Here is a 23,200-nt window from a genome sequence, read left to right as displayed (position 1 = left end):
TTTAAAACAAAACAGCAAACAAATTCAGCAATTTTGACTTCTAAACACCACTACTCAAAGATGTTATTATAAACACAAAGAGCCAAGCAACAGATACACTTCATTCCTGATTTTAATACACACTGCCTATTGTGTAAGAGTTATTATTGTGTCAGTTTCTTCATATTTAAAGTTGCAAAGCTAATGCCTATGGTTGTGAAGCAGACACAGACAAGAATACACATCCTATCTTGTGCAAGAATAAATCAAGCAAGTCACTGAAGAATTGCAAAATGGGCCATTCCCAGAATGAGATATTTTTTCATTTACGAACACATAAGGGAAGATTAGTTAATCAGTGCTGTTGTGTACCCTGTGCAAAAAGTGGAAATTTTGAGTGAATAGAAACCAGATTCTGCTACCTGTGTAATTATGCAAATTAAGCACAGTGTGTCTGTGCTTAATTTGTGGCAGTGGAGGGAGGGGGGATCTCTAATTCATAGAATCTGCTAATTATAGATAAGGGCTATGAAGAGCCCTGATCCTGACCACTGGAAATCATCTTAGCCATCCCTCTCATTTCTGAGATATCAGGTACTGCCCACATACTTTCAAGCATTTCTTTGTAATCACAAGGGCTAAAACACTGTTTCTAATTTACAAGACAGAAATAAGCACTGAGAATCTCTGGAAGCTGAATTCTGCACCTTAAAACACTGGGTTCTTACAGAATCTCTCTCTCTCTCTCTCTCTCCCTCCCTCCCTCCCTCTCTCTCTCTCACACACACTCACACTGTACGGTTATATCACTGAAATGCTCTTGCCTAAAAGGGGCCACCCTCAGTAACCAACATCATATAGCCAGAACCAACACTGGTAAAGCAATTTTATAACCACAGAAGAGGAGTTGGAATTGACTCATGGAGGATATATGGAAAAGACCTGGCCTGGTCTATACTGAACATAGAAAGAAAAAAGAAAAAATAAGTTACAATTAAGATTACAATTGTAGTTTGCATAACCATGTCCATCAATGCAAAAATATTCAAATTCAATTCTCCATGTGCAGATAGTTACGTAGTCAAAAAAAAAATCAGCCACTAAGAAGAGGGAGGTCTTGGTATGAAGGAAAGACCCCAAAAGGGGCTAAACCCCCAAAGTAGGTAGGAACAGACTCTGCATACCTGCCTCACGCTGCTCTGAAACTTGTTGCAGGCTCATGCTCGGGAGTGGATGGGGGGAGGAGAAGCGCATTCCATTTCCTTTAAGTGTTAAGCACCAGGTCGCCCATTGAAACAGAACCCTGCTGCCTATTTCCCCAAAGGGAAGAGCTTTTTCCCTATTCTAGGACTCAGAAAAGGAGAGTTTAGCTGCATCCAATATCACCTTCCCTAATGTCTTAGCCAAACTTGGACAGCTGCCCAGCAGGTGCATTCCTCCTCACTATGTCTGCCCTCGCTCAAAGAGACAGCAAGAGATAATGCACAGCTAGAGAAGAAGTAAAGCCCTTTGCAGGACAGGCAGAATTATTCCCTGCCTTGTAAAGCAGTGGAAGCCTGCCTAGTGCAGCAACTTTCCCTCTCCACTCATAGCTAGTCTAAGCCCACCCCTTCCCTTGCTCACTCCCACCAGCTGGTGCCCACCACCCAGAAACACTTAGCATTTCATTGTGGGCCCTCACTTTTATAATGTATAAACTATCTGAGAAATGCTTATCTGCTAGTGAAGTGACAAAATCAGGATCCTGAATTCCTTACCTCTTTCTGTAAAGTAGCCAGTTGGGAAGACAGACTATCAATGCGCATGCGACTTTCCATGAGCTCCTCTCTTACTGTGTTGGCTGCAGAACTACACATTTCTGAGGAGAGTCTTGCATTCTCAAGCTGCAAAAAAGAAAGCAGAACACACTTCACATTTGGTCTGCCAAAAATACAGAAGCAAGCACTTGTACTTTAAAGGTCTGCAACAATATTAAGTAAGGCATGAAGTTTATGTAATACAGGAAACCTGTTATGCAAGCTTTTCTGACAAACTGGCGGCTACACACATAGTATTTCCCTGGGAGACAAACTTCTAGCCACAGGAAATATGCAGATTCTTTCATTTCCAACCATGGCAGGCTAACTGCAAATTTCCTTACTATTCTTATCAACTCAATATGGGAACATTCAATAAGCAACAGAACTAAGATAGGCAACAACATTCAACGTTCACTAGAAATTACAACAAAATAACTAACTGAAATTTCAGCGATTCAAGACTGATCAAAACCACTTTCCAATTAACTCAATTCAGTTGAAAGTATTGACAATGGTGCTTAACATTTCTAAAAAAGAAAAGAAAAGTATTTTTCTTCAGTTATAGCTCTACTACACAACCATTTCAGCTATGCTTTTTTAAAGCTTTCAAGGTAGTCAAGTGCAAATTCACAAGAAAACACGCTGACTAAGCAAGTTCTGCTTTAAGAATGCCTTCTAGAGCTAGCAACGTTTTAGAGCTAGATGTACAGGGAAAGGCAGGCAGTAAGCAGGAAATTCCTTTGAATTTGGGAAGCTTTGGGAAGACAACTGTTCACCATGTTAAGACTTTAAAGTTCTCCAGAACAAAATTATATATTCAAATGTGAGGGCGAGACTTGCCACCATCAGAAGAGCTATTTTAGTTCAATCCCCCACTCCAAAGCAGGACCCAAAAGACAAGACAATGGGATTTGTCTTGTCTTCTGGGTCCTGCTTTGGTCACTTTGAACTTTGGTCAGGTATGGAGCAGCAATAACAACCACTTTGGCTGCAATAATTAGACAGTATTTAAATGTCTGTCTTCCTAAGAAAAAGGCATGATCAGCTGAATCTGTACATGGTCAGTTGAGTGACACACAGAAGCCAGACCTTCAAGGTGACTATAAGAAAAACACTGCCCTTTAAACCTTCCACTTGCCTACAGAAGCTCAACTTTAACAGCAACCAGTTTCCTGAAATGAAAAATGCACTCTTACTTTACTAGAATTTATATTCTCTCTTGCTTCTTTACCCACATAAACGGACTGTGTGTTTTTATTGGCCAAGGCTAAACTAGTAAGAAACAGAGTTTGTTATTTTAAAGTGTTCATATTCTGAATTTTGATTTTTAACCCATGATTACCTAGATTAGAGCTTTAATCTCTAGGTGGCCAAACATTTAAAGTAAAGTTCACATCCAGACAATCTATTTCAACTGCACTACAAAGTTTTTTCAACACAGTTATCAGAATTTGAAGATATTCAAGAACAAGTATCAATACTTTGGCATGGTAAGTCTCCTCAAGCTCCTCCTTATACATTTTCACTTGTACATCATGCTGCTCTCTCATTTCCTGAAGTGCTTGGGCCAGTTTGTGTTCATACTCTATTTGACGCCCAGAATCCACCTCAACGAGACGGGTCTCATGCTTTTTTCGTGTCTCATTGATTTCCTAAGAATGAATGAATAAAGTTACATTTTGATATTTTATAAAAATCACTAAGTGACGTATTTTTAGTAAGACAATTTTGCTATACCAGGCAAACTATAACCCCAATGACTCACCAAGCTTGACCCACAGATTGCTTTTGTGCTACTGAGCAGATAAGCCTCACTTTATTGGTGCTCAGCTTTTCTAACGAACCTTGATAAACATAGAAGTCCAGAAAACAGTCTTTTTATAAAGTGAAAAAAATGAAAAGGGAAACATTCCGAATATGTATTTGGGATATATCTCTTAAGAGGATACCATAAAAACATCCTACTAGATTACTATAAAACTTGCTCCAAGGTATTACTTCAGAAAATTTCATGCAGTCCTTGGACTAATTTCAAGAGCCTTCTGCATGTGATCAGTTCAAGCCTCTGGCAACAGCCACCTTCCCCTTCCCTGGCAGCCCACTAAGCAGGAAGGAAAAGACAAAAGAAGGTGGCAGAAAGAGAAAAGGAGTGGCCCTTTTGGCTCAGGCCCAACCCGCCATGAGGCCACTGAGATTATCCACAAGGGAATGCAGGCCTTGACATAAATGGTTGCCCACCCCTGCTTTAGAACCTTAATTGTATTACCTCTTCATACATATTTTTTCGGAACTCCAGGTCTTCAATCAAACTTTGACAACGATTTTCAAGATCCACCTTCAGTAATGTTTCATCTACAAGTTGCTTCTTAGCAGCTGCTAAAGCAGCTTCAAACTTAAAAGGAATGTTCATTGCAAATTAGTAAACCACTCACAAATTAAATCTCAACAGATCTAAGTGCCATCTGACAAAGCACCCATACAACTGACCAATTATAGAACGTACAAGCACATTTGATGCTCTGAAGTATAATCAGTCTTCCTTAATTAATGCTGATTTACTGATCCATGTTGTACTTGTACACACGTAATGATAAATTTATTGATTTACTTACTTCTACATTGCTTTCAGGGCAAAGCTGTTTCAGTGTGGCTTACAAAAGTTAGTATACACACAAAAGATAGCTTCATATACATAACAGGATAATTTACCTTTATATAGATAGCAGTGACATTACGCTTCTAAATGATGAAGGGAGCAATCCTATGGCCCCTAGATGTTGTCTGAGGGGCCACAGGATTGTGAGGATTCCCCCCTCCAAGGATATCTGACCCCCCTCCCCCAAACCCTTGCAGCTGGTGCAGAAAGAACTGTGCCAGCTGGCCTCCAAGGTTGAAAAAGCGACCTTGGAGAGAGGGAAAGGGGTTCTGGTGGACAGGGAGGGGTGGAGACCAGAGAGGCCAGGATTCAAGCTATCCTGAGCCTCTTCCAGCCTCCTCCTTCCCATCTGCTCTGAAGTGCTGTTGCTAGATGGGCAAACAGCCTATCTAGTGAAAAACTCAACTAGCGAAGGATGAGGAGGTAGAGACCACCTCCACCACTCCTCCTGCCCTCAGCCCAGCAGGGCACTGAATACACGGAAGTCTCTGAGTTCGGAGGCTTCCACCTTATGGGTTGCGCCCTTATAGTGCAATCCACTTGGAATGCTTACAGTTCAGGCCCCCAATAATCTTACATTTACACATCCACCTTTGACCCATTTTGTTGTACCTATCCAAAGCTGTACCCAGCCCTTATGCCTTCCCCCATATTGCGTCCTTGGAAGGTCTTATGCCTCACTCTGTGAAACTTTGTTCCAATGGTGGAAAGATTTTGGAATTTGAACGGCACTTCCTTTCAGGTATGGTTTAGACTTTCTTGAATTTTTTGTTCACCAAAGACTTTTACAGCAATTCAGCTGGTCATGGACAAGCTGAATGACAAGATTGTTGCTCTTCTCTCTGCTGGTTTCAGCAAAGGCAGCTGGTAGCTGGGGGGGGGTGTCTCATGGTTTATCGTTACAGGAATCATCCACAGCTAGCCTTGGGCTTGAGTGTTCCCCCTCCCCGGCGTGGGTGAGAAGGAGTTCAGAAGCTTCTACTTCCATTTCAGATTCATCAAAGTTAAACATTCTGTCTGAAACCTGAAGAAACTGCAGTTAAGTCTTTCTTAACTATGTTAGTTGAAACAACCCAACTTCATTAAAATCCTAAACTCCAGTTTAAGATTCAGATGCAAAGCTAAACTGTGGTTAACTGAAATTAGAAAAGAAGGAAAGGCTTCTGATCACTTCCAGCAATAAAATGTATGTTTTTTTCCATCTTGTATACACCAATAGTGCACTGTTCTGTCCCTAAAGCAAGATCACCCAGTCTATCTCCTACAACATAAGACCAAAGAGGATTGTGTCTCAATAAAAACTGCTTATGTCTTACCTGAGCAATCTGATCTTTCAAATCCTCAAGCTCCCCCTCTAGACTTTTCTTATCACCAAGCGCTGTGGCAAGTGCCGCTTCCTTAGCATTTAGAGCAGCTTCAAACTCCCGAAGCTTAGCCAGGGCTCCATTCAGATCGGATTCTTTTTTTGCATAGCTAAAACAAACCAGAAAAGTTAAGTTCACTTTATGATACAACCCTGAAATAGCTGTATGTACATATATATGCATGAAGATTACATTAGTTTGGGGGACTTGGTTATCTGCCAAAAGAATGCAACTCAAGTGTTTTGATTTACTTCATGTTCACAGCTCTTGATATTTCAGCCAGGCAAAGAAGGGAAACCCTTTATTTCTGCATTACAATTTCTATACTAATCTACAAATGAAGTCATAGTGCTAAACATAGCTGATTTATATAAGTGATTGGATTATGTTGCCAAATATCATCATCTTATGAACTTATTAATACCTTCTTAACTAGTTTTGCAATGCAAACACATTCTGCTCAGACAAGACAGAAGTTATAAGTAAGATCATAGAGCTATTGGGGCTGTTCACTCAGTGGTTGAGTGTGGGTTGTTTTGAATCTTGAGTTGTTTGTTGAACTGTGGGCGAGCATGTTGTCTGAACGCAGCCAGGGTGGCTTGTTAACCATGCAGTGTGGCTTATTTTCTCCAACAAGCCACCTTGAGAACCCATGGCTTGTGGTTGTGTTGTTCAGGATGGTTAACAACCCATACTGCATGGTTAATAAGCCACTCTGGCTGCGTTCAGACAACACAATAACCCACCCTGTGAAAAACATGCTGCATCCAGACAATACGATAACCCACGGTTCATTAAACAACCCACACTGAACCACTGTGAGTTAGCGTGTTGTGTGAACAGCCCCATTATGATAAGTATAGCCTCCATTTTATAGAGAAAAGGCAAAGTATTAAAGGGGTTTTTGGTGATTATAGACTGGAGTGTGCAGTATTCAGCTAGCCCAACTACTTTTATCACCATAAACTAGTTACTATAAAGTTGGAGAAGGATTCATGAGAGGAACAGACAGGGTCTGTATGAAACTGTTTCTTGTCTAAACACACTTGCTTTTGTTTATTACAGAACTTGGGGCTGCTATCTTCAACTTCTATTTTTTTCTACTTCTCAAACAGTAAAAACTAAGACATGTGTAGCATAAGCTTCAGCAGTTTGCAGCTCTCGTCTCTCTAGCATTATATATTTGCCATTGTTCTTGTACAAAATTAACATTTATACTTTTGAGATTGCAATCATATGCATGCTTAATGGGAATAAGCTCCACTAAACAGACTTGTGAGTAAACATACATATAATGCTCTGTATATTTCATAAATGTTATAAATAGTACAATTTTATATACACAGAACATGGATTTTATCTTGTTAAAGCAGTCAAATAAATTTAGGTTTAATAAGAAAGTAAATATTGCATATATTTCAACTTTACCCCATATTTCTGAGGGTTTCTTTGGGGGTGGGGGGACAGAAAGTTTACATCTGTCGTTGGGATACTAGAAGTCTAAATAGTAAAGCACAAAATATACAACATAAGTGAAGTGTGAGAAATTCTTCATCGAGTTTCAGTAGAACAGCTAATCAGAAAGGACTAGCATGTTTTGACTTTAAGGAGTGACTACGATGAAAAGTTGTGAGCAGTGAAAAATTCCACAGAATTCTGAATTCAGACAATCCAAATTCTGTATGAAGAACTGAGTTCTGTGATCTCTGTAAGTTATGCAAACTGAACAAATCTATATGATCTATTCTGTTTTTCCTAGTCATGGATAAAGGACAAAGGCGCTATGGAAGCCACTTCAGCCCACAGCCACAGGGTATATTTTACATCATCACCTCTCTGGCATTTCCCATGTACTTTCAAGCATATCTTGCAGCTTCCAAACTTAATTTACTTTCTACCCCTCCTGTCCCCCCTTTAATGAAAACTTATTTCTACATCCAATACCATATTCTGTGGTATTACACCATACAGAGAGGTTTTATTGTGAACAATTCATGTACTCACTTTGTATTGACAAAAACAATGCAGTTAGAAAAGCTAAGGTAGGACTATGATTATTAGCGCTCTGGATCTTCATTTTATACAGGAGTCGGGCAGGGGTCATTTTCACCTCCTGACTCCACCCTTGATGGGTGCCCCCCCTTTTAATGGTGTCTGTAGTGGCTATGGAGCGCCAAAAGGGCAAATAGAGAACTACACACCTGTTCTTTCAGTGGGAATGTAACCCCATTCAGAACAGGCAATTGACATATTTCCTTGGACCTGTGACCCACTCACCCATAGTACTTCCATCTTTTCAGGATTCAGACTCAGTTTATTGGCCCTCATCCAGCCCACCACTGCATCCAAGCACTGGTCCAGAGCCTGCACGGCCACACCTGATTCAGAAGCTATAGAAAAACAGACTTGGGTGTCATCTTCATACTGATGATACCTCATTCCAAATCCCCAGATGATTGCTCCCAGCTGCTTCATACAGATGTTGAATAGGACTGCAGGAACCCACAGCACAAGTGCCAGGGGGCCCAAGGTGCTGCTCCCCGACACCACTCCCTACACTGCAGGTAGGAACGGAACCACTGAAATAGAGTGCCCCCAATACCCATGCCACGAAGCCCATCTAAGATACCCATGCCACGAAGCCCGTCTAAGATACCCATGCCACAAAGCCCGTCTAAGATACCCATGCCACAAAGCCCGTCTAAGATACCCATGCCACAAAGCCCGTCTAAGATACCCATGCCACAAAGCCCGTCTAAGATACCCATGCCACAAAGCCCGTCTAAGATACCCATGCCACAAAGCCCGTCTAAGATACCCATGCCACAAAGCCCGTCTAAGATACCCATGCCACAAAGCCCGTCTAAGATACCCATGCCACAAAGCCCGTCTAAGATACCCATGCCACAAAGCCCGTCTAAGATACCCATGCCACAAAGCCCGTCTAAGATACCCATGCCACAAAGCCCATCTGGTTGATGGTATCAAAAGCAGCAGAGAGATCCAAGTAAGAGGAGCAAGGTTGTACTCCCTCTATCCCTCTCTCGATAAATGTCATCCAATATGGTGACCAAAACCAGGCCTCAACCCAGACTGAAAAGGGTTTAGATAATCAGTTTCATCCAAGAATGCCTGCAGTTGCCCCACCACAACCCTCTCAATCACCTTGCCTAAAAATGGTGTTTGTGACTGGCCTATAGTTGTCACAAATCCTTAGATCCAGGGTAGGCCTCTTCAGACATGGTTGCATTACTGTCTCCTTCAAAGCATCAGACACTACTCCGACACCCAATGACCCACCCCAGACCCACCCACCCAAGCCATGCTGGCAACTCTTAATTATCCATGAGGGTCAGGGATCAAGAGGACATATGGCTGGTTGCAAGTACCTTGTCCATGCCATCAGGCTGCATTAACTGCAACTGATCCTACAAAATGTGGCTAAATGGGGCACTGCCCTTGGATTTGCCATAACAGTAGCACCTGAATTGCTTCAGAGGTGGATAACTTGATCCTCAAAGTGCAATGAAAAACCATTATAGAGGGCCTCTGAAGGCTCTAAAGAAGCTGCCTCTGCGGTTAGCAACCTCCAAATCACTCTGAAGAGCTCTGTTGGATGGCTTCTCAAGGATGCAATGAAGGCCCCAAAATAAGCCCTTTTCACAGCCTGTACTGTCACATGGTAGGCACAATTATGTGCTGTAACAGTATCGAATCTGCACTATAATTGTCATCTGGCCTACTTCATTGCCCACAACTCGGCAGAGTACCATGGGGCAGAACAGGTTCTGTAGCACTGGATAGGCCCCTCAGGAAGAGTCATGTCGTTGGCCCTTTGCATCTCACCATTCCACAGAGGAACAAGGGTCTCACCATGACAATGAAGCCTGAACTGGAATATATCATGGAGGCGGGACAGTGCAGGAAGGTAAACATGGTTTACCTTTTTGGCAAGATTAAGCAACTTTTCTTTAACGTCATCTTCAAACATGGACCGGTTTCAGGCATCATATTCCCAGTCCCAACAATCTATAGCAAAGATACGAGCTTGTGTGCTTTGTTGGCCCAGTAGTCTGCATTTAAACAATAGTCTGTTGGATCAGGAACAAGATCAAGTGCTCCTCAGTGTGTTAGTAAACCCAGCTTAAGAGAAGACTCCCTGGTTTGTTAAAGCATAGTCTGCCGTGACATCCAAACTGGGAAACTGTGGTTCAAGTGTTACCTACAAAGTAGGGTTTCACCCTGCTTTATAATCCTAATTAGTAGGGATTATTTGAGCCATAGGTTCGGTGCACCAAGGGAGGAGAGAAAGGGAAAGTGCAGGAGTGTATTTCTGGTCCACAGGACTGAGAAAGATTTGGTACTTGTTATATCGCATATAAAAAGTATTCAGGGTTGCTTCAAACTTGTACTCCAGCGAAGGTGGGTGGAGCTTTTCTGCAACCTTCCCGAGCTTCCTGGGAAGGTTGCAACATTTACGCAGATGGTGGTAGGGAGATACTTTTGATGAGGTGGCTGAGTGGCCTTTGTCTTCCTTTCTTTTACTTTAAACTTTTAACATAGCATGATTCCCAAAGAGACTGTATGGAGGGAAGGAAAAGTAACTGGCCCCAGCACCATTTAAAAAAATGATTTTTAGCTAGCAGGCAGCTGGCTATTCAGTTCACTGGCATGCCCTTGTTTCAAGTTAAAAAAGGAAGAAAAGAGGATGGAGACTATTTGACCACCTTGTCTGGGAGCCCCCCCCCCCCCCGCACTCAACCTTTGCCCCATAACTCACGCACTGAACAGTCTGCTGGCAGAATGTTCGGATCAGCCCTAATTTATATCTTGTCCAGGTTGAAACCGCAGTTCAAACATGAAGGTTACTGGGTGGAGTTGAGCCAAATACTATCTCTCAGCCTAATCTAACTCAGAGTTATTGTAAGGATGGGGGAAGGGAGAATGATCATACACACACCAAAGTGAACTCCTCAGAAGGTGAATAAAATTTAATGAAGAAACCAACAATATTTGATTGAAATGTCTGCATTTGTTGCCTGGTCTTTCTCCACTAAGTCTGTTGCTGTCACTTCCCCAACACACCCCATGTGTATGGGTTTGTGCGTTGTTTTTTAAAGAATGCGCATAAAGAATGAAAAGAATAGTAACTTAGAAAGTAAACTTCCACTCAGACCCTTAACAATTTTTTTTTGTAAACTGCTTAATTACAGACTTCTACATTTGAAATCTTAAAGAATGCTACTGACCAATTAGACCAGCTTTTGATCCTTGCACGCTCCCCACCAACAACAAACATTGCAAAGGCTACTTTGAGCCATGTTAAATTCAGCGAGGTTCAAAGGTGATTTCTTGATCAATGTACCTTGACATGCCTAAGATATGTGACCCATACCATAAGATCAATTCATATGACCCCACTGGCAGGTGAGAAATTAGACAGTTTTCAGTCTATCCTTCAGGTGATCCAGCTGCTTGAGCAGTTTGCCATAGCCATACACCATGTTTGACACGTCACTGAAAATTGTATAAGTAGATTAAGCAGTTGTACCATTAGTTAAAGCAGTATTCATGCCAAACAAAACAAAAGGGCTGCACCTTCAAGTATGAGTTCAGCTCAAGAGCACAAAGGTCCAAATGTACATGCGAAAAACAAACATTCTGCCAGACGTAGAGTAGGCCATGAGCACAATGAATGAATGACAGGGCTGGACTGCAAATGAAGAAATATTCCTTTAAACCATATTAAACTAACTCTCCTACTGAAGTCGTCCACTATACTTTAACATACCAATATGGGGCATGGGACAGCTGTTCCAAGTTTTCTTACTCTGAACAGTTGCCCCGTGCACCAGCTGAACCACAGTTAACACTTGCTAATCAATCAAGTCACTGTTCTTGATAACAGGCCCATGATAAATGTTCTTTTTCAATATGATTTCACAAAACATTGTTTTAAAGGAAACTGCTAATCTAAGAAGGAAAAAAAGTTTCCTTAAGAGAATTTTTAATGTTCCTAGAACTGGGTGATAGTGACAAAAAATAATGTACATATCCACACATACAAGATTTGGTTCCCCTTAGCAGCTGCTAATCTCACTGTGGAAGTTAAACCCTGAGAAGTAAAAGATACAACTCATATCTGCAGCTGTGCACTTTGTGTCAAGGAGTTTCTTTTGCTGCAATGCTCAACCTAGTAATTCCAAGAGATAGTGTAGACACTGAATAGTGAGACAGAAGAACTTTCAAATACTAAGCATACATTTATGTTGCCATTACAAACGGCATTACTTAAAATATGTTGTGTTACAGCTCATTTGTTTTATATTTTCTTCTGAGAAAATATAAGCATTTAATCATTTGAGAAAAATTAAGAAACAAATGTTGAAGATTACAGATGCCACCACCATATACTGATGTGTAGCTTGGTTTTCCAAAAGAAGGCTTAAAGTGCAAAACTACCGTGCTTCCCATTTACTCTATCATCTTAGGCAACTCTCAAAACTGTTCCAAGCAACTTGCAATTGATACTTGTTTGTTTCAATTCAATAAGTTTTTGATTTGGGCATTTGCTTGTAGATGTTAAGTATTATTCTATGGAAGTTCACATCACTGGTTTCTCCTACAAACTTGTCTAGTTTATTCTGCCTATATTCACAATCACTCAGTAGCATGAAGAATGAAACAAAGACAGGAAGTAATAAGCGGCCAGGTTTGCCTTTCCAGTACTGGAATGCCCTACAAGAATATTAAATATAGTTAGGTTTGGACCCAAATCCTTGGGTTCCACCAGGAAAGTACACCACTTGCAGAATGGGACTTCTACATCCCCCCCCCCCCGATCTGCTCTGAAGGGTTGAGGAATGTATCAAAACACACTACCTAAGATGGAGAACCATAGATTTGTGCATTTTACTTGGCCATTAACACAACCTAGCATGAGAATCAACAATGGAGTGCAGGCATGAGTGATAAAGTATTATACTTCCAGTGTGAACACACACATCTCACTTCCCCTAATAGGAGCTGCCTAAGCCCAGCTGCATGTGTGCCTTAGTACGATGTATTTGTACTAAGTTCATCTCACATAACCTGACTCAGAGCTTTATAAAAAGGATTCAATTCTTTAAAAAGAGAGGAAAAGATCACCAAATCACCTTCCTATTAATTGGAACAACACGACAAGTTAACACTCAACTAGGGCTTGCAGCCAGGTATGATGTTCTGCTTTTTGCCAATCATATCCAAATCAAATCTTTAAGACAAAACCCGCCAGAAGATTTAAATGAAGTAGACGAGGCTCTTATTACTGGAACTTTTGGATATACACCCTTTTCACCTTGTTTTCCATAACCAAATATAGTCTGTTTATTAATAGTTTAACAGCACAACCCTATGCATGTTTAGAAAGAAAAATCCTACAACTCCCAGCATTCCTCAGCCACCATGTAGGACTTTTTCCTGTCTAAACATGCATAGGATTGCATCCTAAGAGGTGGATCTACGCAGACATTCTTTTAGGTAAGTAGGTATATTGAAGTCTATGATAAATTGTCCCTTCAGCACACTTTCTTTTGTGTTATGGCAACCCATTCACCAGTCCTTCTAGTATATTATAGGTCTGTTTTTCGTGGTAACAACCAGGAGCTAGAGTGCTCAAGGAAACAATGGAATATCTATTCAGTCACTAGGTAGAGGACTACATCACATCTCCACTAACAGTTGTGCACACTTTCTAATGTGTATGTCATAGACATTCCTAGCTTGGGGGGGGGGGCTATTTGCCCCTTCTAAGGATGTACAAGGAACTAAAAATGCACACTGTTGAACTGTGTTCTGCTCACCACCCTCCCTGCTACAGGGATACCTGCTGGTGCTGAGCACAAACTGCACAACTCCAGCTCATCTCAGAGCCGCTGCTGCCAGCTACTGGTATATACCCACCCCTTCCAACCTAGACCACAGCATCACAAGATGGAAAATGGTTGCTGGGAAGGGAAAAATGCAGCGGCAGCTGCAGTCATGGCAGCAGCAAAGGGATCCTCTTTCTATCTCCAAGCTGAAAGGAGGTGGTTGAGGGATCTCTTATGTACTGTGCTTCAAAGGGCTTCCCAAAGAACATGGGCAATCTAACACTATTCTCCTGAGCGTGGATCTGCTAGATAGAGGAACTGTGAGAGGCATTCCAAATATATCCAAAGCTCAGTTTGACTGAGACAAGGGAAGACAAAATTTGTAGCCACTCATCACAGCAGAGAAAGAATAATTGCCTTTACTTGACGACCAAACTTCAGAGATCCCAAAGAACCACAGAATGTATTGTCCTTAATGGGATACAGGATCCCTTGCTGGTTTTCTGGCTGGGACAGGAAGGGGGGGGCAGGAAGGTAAAGGTAACAAAAATATCCTCTGTGCCCCATGGGGAAAAAAAATCTATGCACCCTCTCTGTGATAAAACTAGCCTTGTTATTACTCTTTGGAGTGACTTCCTGAAAGATGCTGACTGCCTCCTGACATTATTATGAGAAAGTTTGCCTTCTTACTTAATAGGACACCCTAGTAGCACTTTGTATTTGTTATGTAGTGTTGCCAAGATGCTTTATGGCTCATCTACAATGGCTATTAAGAGCATTTTGTGTACCACTTCTTTTTAGCCTATTCCACTAGTGGCAACTAAAAAATGCTTTCGTGCTTTAAAGATTAAAGATTCAGAAAAATCCCATACTACAGCTTTCCTAGCACTATATGTTTGAATTCTCGAAAACTGCTTTCAAGTAGAAAGCTAACATGGCCAGGAAAAAGACTGCCTTAATCCTTTTCCTCTATACCCTACTTTCCACATGCACAGAGCATGTAAACATGCATTCTGAAGTGGTGCAATCCTGGAAGGGGCATACTATGTGTTTATCTGGGTATCTGAATCAGCTTTAAGCAAGCTGTCACAACAGCTCATGTACATGTAAGATAGTTAGGAGCCAAGTATAATATACACCAAGGGTGCAGAACTTCAAGCCTGGGGGAAACCCAGCTCTCCTGGGGTGCCCAGATGGCCATTCCTCCTTCCTCTGATCCTACTCTCTTTTCGCCCAACCATCATTTGGTGATTTCCTGGCTTTTGTGCAGCTTTTGCTCCATTCAAAAAGGTTGCAATGCTCCTCCTTAGGTTGAGCTACTGGCAGTAAGCGCATTAGCCTATAACATGCTGGTATTTTGGATATCTTGGTCCCACCTGCTTTTGTCTTCAGCCCCATCCTCCAACGGAATGCAGTCCCCAAAAGCTTCTCTAAAATTTCTTCAGTTTTTAGAAGAGAACCAAGAGGAAGAGAAAGGGTTATGTGTGGCATCTCACATCTTCTTTCTGCTAGAAACTTAAAATAGTTACTCTTCTGGAATTACTTTATCAGTGAATCAATTTGTCTTTCAGGAATCCTATTTTGCTGAAAACTTATTTTGTTTTCCCCAAAGTATTTACAATGTAGCCCAATTATGAAAAGTGTTTTGCCCTACAAGCTACTGCCACAAAGAAGAAGCTATGGATGAATGATAGTAGCAACTGAAATACGCAGCAAGGTTCTTCACAAAAGCCAGAACTCCTGCCATTACTCCTTACCCCCTCACAGCTCAACCTTCACCATTGCTGCTTCTCCTATACAACTGCCAATACATGAAAGTAAAAAAAAAAAAAAGGAAAATACTAAAAATTAATGTATATATTATATTTTTCATTCACCTACCCTTCATAATCCACTTATCACCATATGCAGTATAGGGGACTTAGAAGTCAATCCATCAAAATCACAAAGACAAGTACCTGGTTCTACAAGAGTATATGTATCACCTGCCTTTTCTCTCTGTAGAAACTCCAGGCAGACAGGTTATTCTTCCTCCCAAACACAGATTTTTATATTCCAACATACCTCACCTCACAAAACCAAAAGGTATTATTTGAGGTTATTACTAATGTTTAGAAGCACTTTTTCCCCAAGCTGAATGCCTGCCCACCCAAAATCATACCATCACAAATCTTGCTGAGAAGGCGCAAATAATTAAATCACACCTTTGAATATGATGGCAACAAAGCTTTGAACTCTGATTTATAGTTAACAAAACCAGTTCATGGTTTAAAGATGCAAGCTGACACAAGAAAAATATACATACAGTTAAAGAGGGACGCCACAAGAATACAAATTTTCCTCTTATGCACAGAATTTTCTTCTTACCACACTGCATCCTTAGATGAGTCAGTCGATCTTACTGCATTTAACCATAGGTTCTTACAATTTTATCAGGAAAAGGCCAGTCACCAAAAAAAAAAAATTTTTTTTGAACAAGCCAATCAAATCATACGCACAGCTTACAGCAGCTGTTTTTAAAAAAATACTCCATTGGTTACACAAAGATACGTATCTACAAGTAGTTCACACATTTGCTCAAAGTTCTATCAAACATTATTCCTATCAACAGTGCAAGAAATCTTTCCCTGGAACTAGTGTACAACTCACAGAAAAATATATAATGCATAATATCATCTATTTGTGGGGCCCACATTTACAAAAATGTTGAAATATGAGAACATTTGCATACCATCCACCCAAGTATGAAGAAGGCAACTTACGTTACATCTCCTTAGGTTTTGTGCCTAATGCTTTGGCTATTCCTAAATACATTGCTCTAACTGTGAAGCTCTTTTTCAAAGTTACAGAGCACCAACTTAAGTCTGACCACCCATGAAACACTGCACTTCTGGCCCTCAGACTACAGCCTAAAGAATAGTAGTCCCTTGAGAATACAGAAGCTGGCCGATCCCAATTTAAATGATAAAGTTATCAGCAGTAGTATTAAAAGAAAACAGCAAAATTGCAGAAAGTAATATATCTTTGCATAGATCTCGTTGTGAAAGGTACCACAAACACTTCCACACCTCAACCATTTTTTCTACTTCCAAGGTATCAAAATAGTTGTACAAATGACAAATGAAGCGGTTCTGAGAACTAACTGACTTCTGTAGTAGGAAGTCAACCAAGGCACTATGGTGTCTGTGAATGGGTCCCCAACATGGTGCCCCCTGTGGGCACCCAATTTCCCCCCCCCCATTTTTTAAATATACATACATGGATTTGTATGAACTGCATATAACTTTCTAGCAACTATACATGGACTGCAACAAAAGTGGACCAACTATCCAAATACCCATTTGAAGGTGACGTCTATTTGACACCCTTTCAAATATTGAAAGCGTTGTAAGGTCCTCAATCCATTGAATAATAGGAGGTGACTGTTTATGCTTCCAATGTTGTAATATCAGTCTTTCAGCTGTCAAAAGGGCATTCATCCAAGAACATGCAATTTATGAATCACCCACTATAGCAGAGGAGTGGAACGTCAACAACCTGAACATACATGCCCAAAAAGAATCCAGAGGCCTTTTAGGCTAACCTACCCCAAATGGTGGAAAGCATTAAGAATATGGCAAAAACAAAACAAAACACCTCCAGATACTAAATTCAGAAGGAAGTGAGATTTCACTAAGATCTCTTCAAATCTCCGGAGAAGACAACAAAAAGACAAGATTCACCCCCTAACTGATACATAGCACTACACCTAAAGTACTATAATCCTGGTCACACAACAAGTGTGGTATTCTCCAGGTCACATAAAAAGTGAAGGTAGCCTTGTTGACCAAAAGAAAATTTTGTGTGGCCTGGAAAATACCAATTTAGCTGTTCAACAGCACGACCCTACACTGGTGGAAGATGATCTTATACCATTCGAAGCTGGGAAATGAGCGCGTATCCCCTCCAACTATTAGATAAAGCTACCTAATTTGACTGCCACTGACTTATTTTACCGAGCATACAATCTGAAATGATCTCTACCATGATTAATACAAAAAACATCTTGCTTCTATCTACTTCTGAACATATGGTTCAGAGGGAGAGCTAGTTTTTCAAATGGGGGACCAACCATTGCTAGTTTATTTCTGCTTCCTAGGAATTATTGGGAGGTGCAACATGTAATCATCTCAGTACCTGATAAACCATAATCCAGGGGTCCCCAAGCGGCACCCATGGGCACTATGGTGCCTGCGAATGGTTCCCCAACATGGTGCCCGCTGTAGGCACCCTTTTTTTTCATTTTTAAAATATACATACATGAATTTGTATGAAATGCATATAACTTTCTAGCATCTATACATAGACTGCAACAAAAGTGGACCAACTATCCAAGTACCCATTTGAAGGTGACGTCTATATGACACCCTTTCAAATACTGAAAGCGTTGTAAGGTCCTCAATCCATTGAATAATAGGAGGTGACTGTTTATGCTTCCAGTGTTGTAATATCAGTCTTTCAGCTGTCAAAAGGGTGCATAGAATCCATTTACGTTGACTATTTCCAGGAAGCAGATAAATAATTTAAAAGAGCTGTACATCAGTAAACATTAAAGACTGTTTCAGTACAAAATTTTTCTGTGTAATAACCTCCCCAGAAGCAACTACTGGACATTGCTAAAACATATATCAAAAAGAAAAATTAGCTGTACTGCACCACAAACCATTAGCTGAATTAGAGAATCCCTTTAATTAGAGACATTACGGTGTCCAGTAGACATAAAACAAAAGTTTTTTCTCAATAAGACGCAACTTAAGATCTACAGACACAAAAAAGTGGTGATCTACTGATTAGGCATTTGGGGGTGTGCCCACAGCAGTTATCTCAAATTCCCAAATGCACCCATGGGTCCAAAATGTTGGGGACCTCTGCCCTAATCGGAGGGTCTGCAGATTCTTCCCATTTTCCATCTTAAAACTAAACACATGCAGAATCCATAGCCTGAATATCAGCCACTCCCCCCACAGTCGTTCCTGCCACCATTTTGCCTAATGAGGAGTTCTAGAGACCCCAAAGGTTGCACAGTATTTTGAGGTGGCCTATCAAAAGGTGTCAACAGTGGTATGGATTTTGGAAATGTTAAAAAAATTAACCTACAAAAACCATCATTGGAATATCTCCTAACACCAAGCATTAAATGCTTTTTTAAAGGATTTAATAGCAGGAAGAGTATTGGAGCAAGCTCTCTGAGGCAGGAGGGAACTGCATCCCCTGCCCCTTACATTTACCATCGTGTTGGCTCTATGGAACCACACAGCCAGAAAAAGACCTGGGCAAGCTCTGAGGAATGCCCCCAACCACTTTTTCCAGCCATGTGGCTCTTCATACAGCCAAGGGGGGGGAGTAAGGGGAGGTGCAACACGGGAAACAGAGGACATGTGGCTGCTCCTGAGAGCCTTCCCAACAGATCCTTCGCTGCAGCAAATGCCATGGCAGGAGAGCAACTGGCAGGGCGAGATCAGCACAATTCACCATTTCTCCCACTCTGCCACCTGATATGGGCGCCTCATCCTGCTTCATGGGAGGGCCAGCCCTGGTATTTAGACAACGTGACTAAGAAGAATTCAAGAACTCCTGATTTTTCCTTTGGCAATACTGAATGTATGACTACATACCCCCAACTATAAGATGGCAGAAAAACTAAGAATGAACAGCATAACTGTAAGCTTCTATAGGAAACACAATTTTGGATACGATTAACAAAAAAAGCCAAAGCAGCAGCAAACTGGAAACACACAAAACTGTGGAAGGGCATACAGGACTCATACAGGTTGTCATTTGCCCATGCCTTAGACAGGAATCCAATGCTAGCACTGCAAGCATCCAGTCATGTCATAGAAGTGAGGACAGCCAGCAAAAGCAACACACCTAATTACTAAAAGTAGGGAGCATGCAAAGTTACCCTGGGAATATGAACAGAATTATTCACATAATGGGGAGTGGGGGAGAGAGATATTATTTTCCCTGAAGTAGAATAGCTTCAGTTAATTTCATTAGCAAAGCAACATATGTCCCTGATCAGTACACACATTTCTTCAGGCAGTCACTTGGATGTTCAAAAACATAAACATAAATTAATGTAAACTGATGTGCTTTCAGTTCTCACATATTTGGCACCAGGTTGGGGCTAGGCTAACTGAAGGATCGTCTCCTCCCATATATACCTGTCTTGACGCTAAGTTCTGAGGCCCTCCTCCAGGGGTTTCTGTCAAACGAGGTGAGGCAGGTGGCTACTAAGGAGAGGCCTTTTACTTTGGTTTTATTCTGTTGTTTTTAACTTTTTTAGGTTTTAACATGTTTTGTGCTTTTATATTGGTATGGTTTTAAGCTTTATTTTGTAAACTGGCCAGAAAGTTCCTGTTATGGGGCGGTATAGAAACATAATAAAGAATAAAAAGAATAAACATTAAATGCAGTTCTTTAAGAAGAGTTTAACATGATGCAACTTAAAATTAGCAGTATGTTATTACTCTAATATACTTCAAGCATATTTTGTAAAATAAATGAAAGCAGATAGAAAAATGTTCCCCTTCTATTTTAGCTCTAAAAGCTAACATTTCACACCATTAAAAAACAAACAGGTGTACTGTAACCACAGTACTAATTGCAAATATCTATGAAAATGTCACTTATGTTACCAAGAAGTACTGATAACCATCGTATTTAGATTGCATGTGAATACAGAAGACAATGCTGAACATGGCCCATTCTAAGAGCTATACTCCCATACCGCATATTATTTCTTCTCCACAGAAGGCCAGAAACCTATCATGAGAACGTCACACTGGGCTGTCCGAGGAACAAGTAGGACCTTTCTTTCTTTCATTCATTCAAACACCAACTATGGCACATGGCAGCAGCTGGAGGAGTCAGACTAATGTACTCTCTCCTAGAAAAAAACGAATGGGAGGCAAGGGGAGGAGACAACAACATGCTTTCAAAGCATGCTTGATTCTCATTAACTAACAATAAATAAAATAAGCAGGCTGGGGACCTGCTTGTAGCTACCCAAACTGGCCATAATTCCCAGCTGTAGTACCCATGTTCATAACTTTACGAATAGGCACCTAAAAATGTAGCCATGCTGGGATAAGCATGGGATAAGCATGGGATAAGTATAAGCATCTCTACCTGGGTTTGAAAGCGAGGAAGAAATCGTCCTCAATTTGGGGCACAGCCAGGATTCCTTCATACAAAGCAGTTGCACTTTGATCCATATTCACCCCTTTCGATGCACACAATTTAAGGCGGCCATCGCGACCTGTGGCAAAGGATGCATTTGGGGGAGGAGAGCGTGGCGATTTTAAGCCCGAGGAGAAAGGGAGGGAGGCCGAGGGGGTTATTCGGGAGTGAAATAGCGAGATCCTGAGGGCGAGTCCTATGCCAGTGGCATCAAAGAAGCGTACTAAGACTCAGACCTGACCCCACTCACCCTACAAGCAACTTCACCTTCGTCAGCAAACACATGCCCACCACATTAAGGAACAGCGTAAGAGAAGGGAGCTTCTCAGGGACGAAGCGAAGCCACATGTCCCTGGCTTGACCACCCCTACTATCAACGCACCCCTCCCCCATTACGAGAGCGAGATGGCGGGTTGGCTTCGGAGGAGACAGGCCGGAGGGGAGGGGGGCACTTACCTGCCGAGGAGCTGGTCATGCTCAGCGCGGATCTTGCCCAGCTCGATCTGCAGCTTGGCCCTCTCTCGGGCCGTGTCGTCCAAGGCGCGTCGGGCATCGGCCAACTCGGCCTCATAGAGAGACTTGAGGCCGGTGAGCTCCCGGCCACGCACCTCCTCCCGCTCGGTGACCTGGAGATGGAGCGAGCTGTTCTCGATCTCCAGGCTCCGCACCTTGTCGATGTAGACGGCCAGGCGGTCATTGAGCTCCCGCAGATCCTCCTTCTCTTGCAGGCGGGTGATGCGCGTGGGGCTCAGAGGAGTGCTTGCCGCGCTGCTCCGGGCCCGTTGCCCGACCGGCGTGGAGGCCGCCACCGCAGCCGCCATGGCGCGAACAATGCGCGGGGAAACAAGAGGAGGGAGAGGAAGAGTGCGTGCAGGGCGGGAAAAGGGGGGGCTGGCTAGCTCGGGCCGGGTGAGGCGGAAGAGGGGGGGCAGGAGGGAAGTAAGCGGGGCAGAAAGAGGTTAAAAGCTGCAGCAACAAAGGAACTTGCAAATGCAAAAGAAAGCCCCCGAATGAAAAATAAAATGAAAGCCTTTCTCTTGCCTCAACCGCAGAAGCGCCAGCGCCAGCAAAGGAGAACCAAGAAAGGAGATCCTAAAGAAAGCGAGCCGGAGGCGTCAATGAATGAACTCAAAACTCCAGAGAAAGCGAGCAGGCGGGAAAAGGGGGAAACAAAAGAGGAGGAGCGACAACGAATGAAGGCGCTTCTGCAGGTGCTGAGGAGAAATAAGAGGGGGAAAGGGATTAAAAAAAACAGGCGGGAAAAATGGGCGCAAAGTGAAGCGAAGGCAGCCCGCGCGAACGCCCGTTGGTATTTGCTGCTGGAAGGAACGAGCCCGCCCGCCGGCCTGAGCGCGAATACCGCCTCCAGCCGCTCCTCCCCGGGCAGAACGAAACAAAACAGGCGGGCTCAGCGCCGACCCAATATGGCCGTCGCGCGCTCAGCGCCAGGCGGCCCTCCCCATTCTTCCGTCCCCTCGCCGCATATGCCCATCTCACGTGACCGGGGCTGAACCAATGGGGCGGCGAAGCGCGCCCAGCCTCGCTCTTTATGGAGGTCTGGACGCTAAATTCAAAACCCGCCGCCTGCAACTGTCAGCGAGGGAGCGGCGCGCGCACGAGGCGCGCCCTCTACCTCAACTAATCCCGCCCCGCGCCCGAGCGGGCGCCGTTCTTCGCCTCTCTCTCCCCTCCCCCCCCCCGTCCTCGGCGCCCCTTCTCAAGTGTTTTGCGGGCGGAGGAGGAAGGCGCTGCTTCTTGACCCTGCCCGCCCTGAAGGGACAAAAGGAGGCGCTGCTCTCTCCCCTCTCCCCCTTTTCCTTCCCCGCCTGCGTGGCGGGCAGCGCCGCTGAACTTCCTCTTGCCGTTATTTGCGGGCGTCCTGCCTTGCAGCCTTTCCGGGCGCTCTGTTCGGTCACCCTCTGCCTGGCTAGGCTGGTGGAAGGACCCATAGAAACACATGAGCCAGGGGCGGGTTGGTAGCCCAGCCTGTAAAGCGGAGTGGTTGGGAGATCCTGGAGCGCTAAGGGCGCGCAGCCTCGTGTGACTGGGAAGCGAAGGGCGCTGCTTCCAGCGGGACTGTTTCTCACGTGCCGGCCTCGGGCAGGTTAAAGAAGTTACCTCCAACGCCTGCAGGGCACAGGCACGGATTGTGTATGGCTCACACAGCCTATCCAGATTCACATAAACACGCAAACAATCAAGAACATACAATGAATCTGGATTATTTGCTGAAAGTAGCGCAATCCGGTGCATATCTACTCAGAAGTAGCCCCGCTGAGTTCAATGGGGCTTTCTCCCAAGGAAGTGTTACAGGATTGCAGCCTGTAC

The 23,200-nt window shown here is 42.9% G+C and overlaps 1 protein-coding gene across 1 annotated transcript in view; it reads right to left on the bottom strand.

Annotated features, from left to right (window-relative positions):
- LMNB1 (lamin B1) overlaps positions 1-22,797 on the bottom strand; it is a 30,498-nt gene extending 7,701 nt beyond the window's left edge. Inside the window, exons 1-5 of the mRNA XM_084833983.1 lie at positions 21,329-22,797; positions 5,751-5,907; positions 4,045-4,170; positions 3,260-3,430; positions 1,737-1,862 (exon numbers count right to left, since the gene is read on the bottom strand). Coding sequence (XP_084690109.1) covers positions 1,737-1,862; positions 3,260-3,430; positions 4,045-4,170; positions 5,751-5,907; positions 21,329-21,693 — 945 coding nt within the window. The 5' untranslated portion in view covers positions 21,694-22,797. The remainder of the gene's footprint in view (positions 1-1,736; positions 1,863-3,259; positions 3,431-4,044; positions 4,171-5,750; positions 5,908-21,328) is intronic.
- Between the last annotated feature and the right edge of the window lie 403 nt (positions 22,798-23,200).

This window comes from Heloderma suspectum, chromosome 2 (assembly GCF_057233095.1).
Source record: "Heloderma suspectum isolate Gila_16-S chromosome 2, 16-S_ref, whole genome shotgun sequence".
NCBI classification, from domain to species: domain Eukaryota; kingdom Metazoa; phylum Chordata; class Lepidosauria; order Squamata; family Helodermatidae; genus Heloderma; species Heloderma suspectum.
The sequence above is the reverse complement of the archived record's forward strand: the minus strand, read 5'-3'. Positions and strand labels throughout refer to the sequence as shown.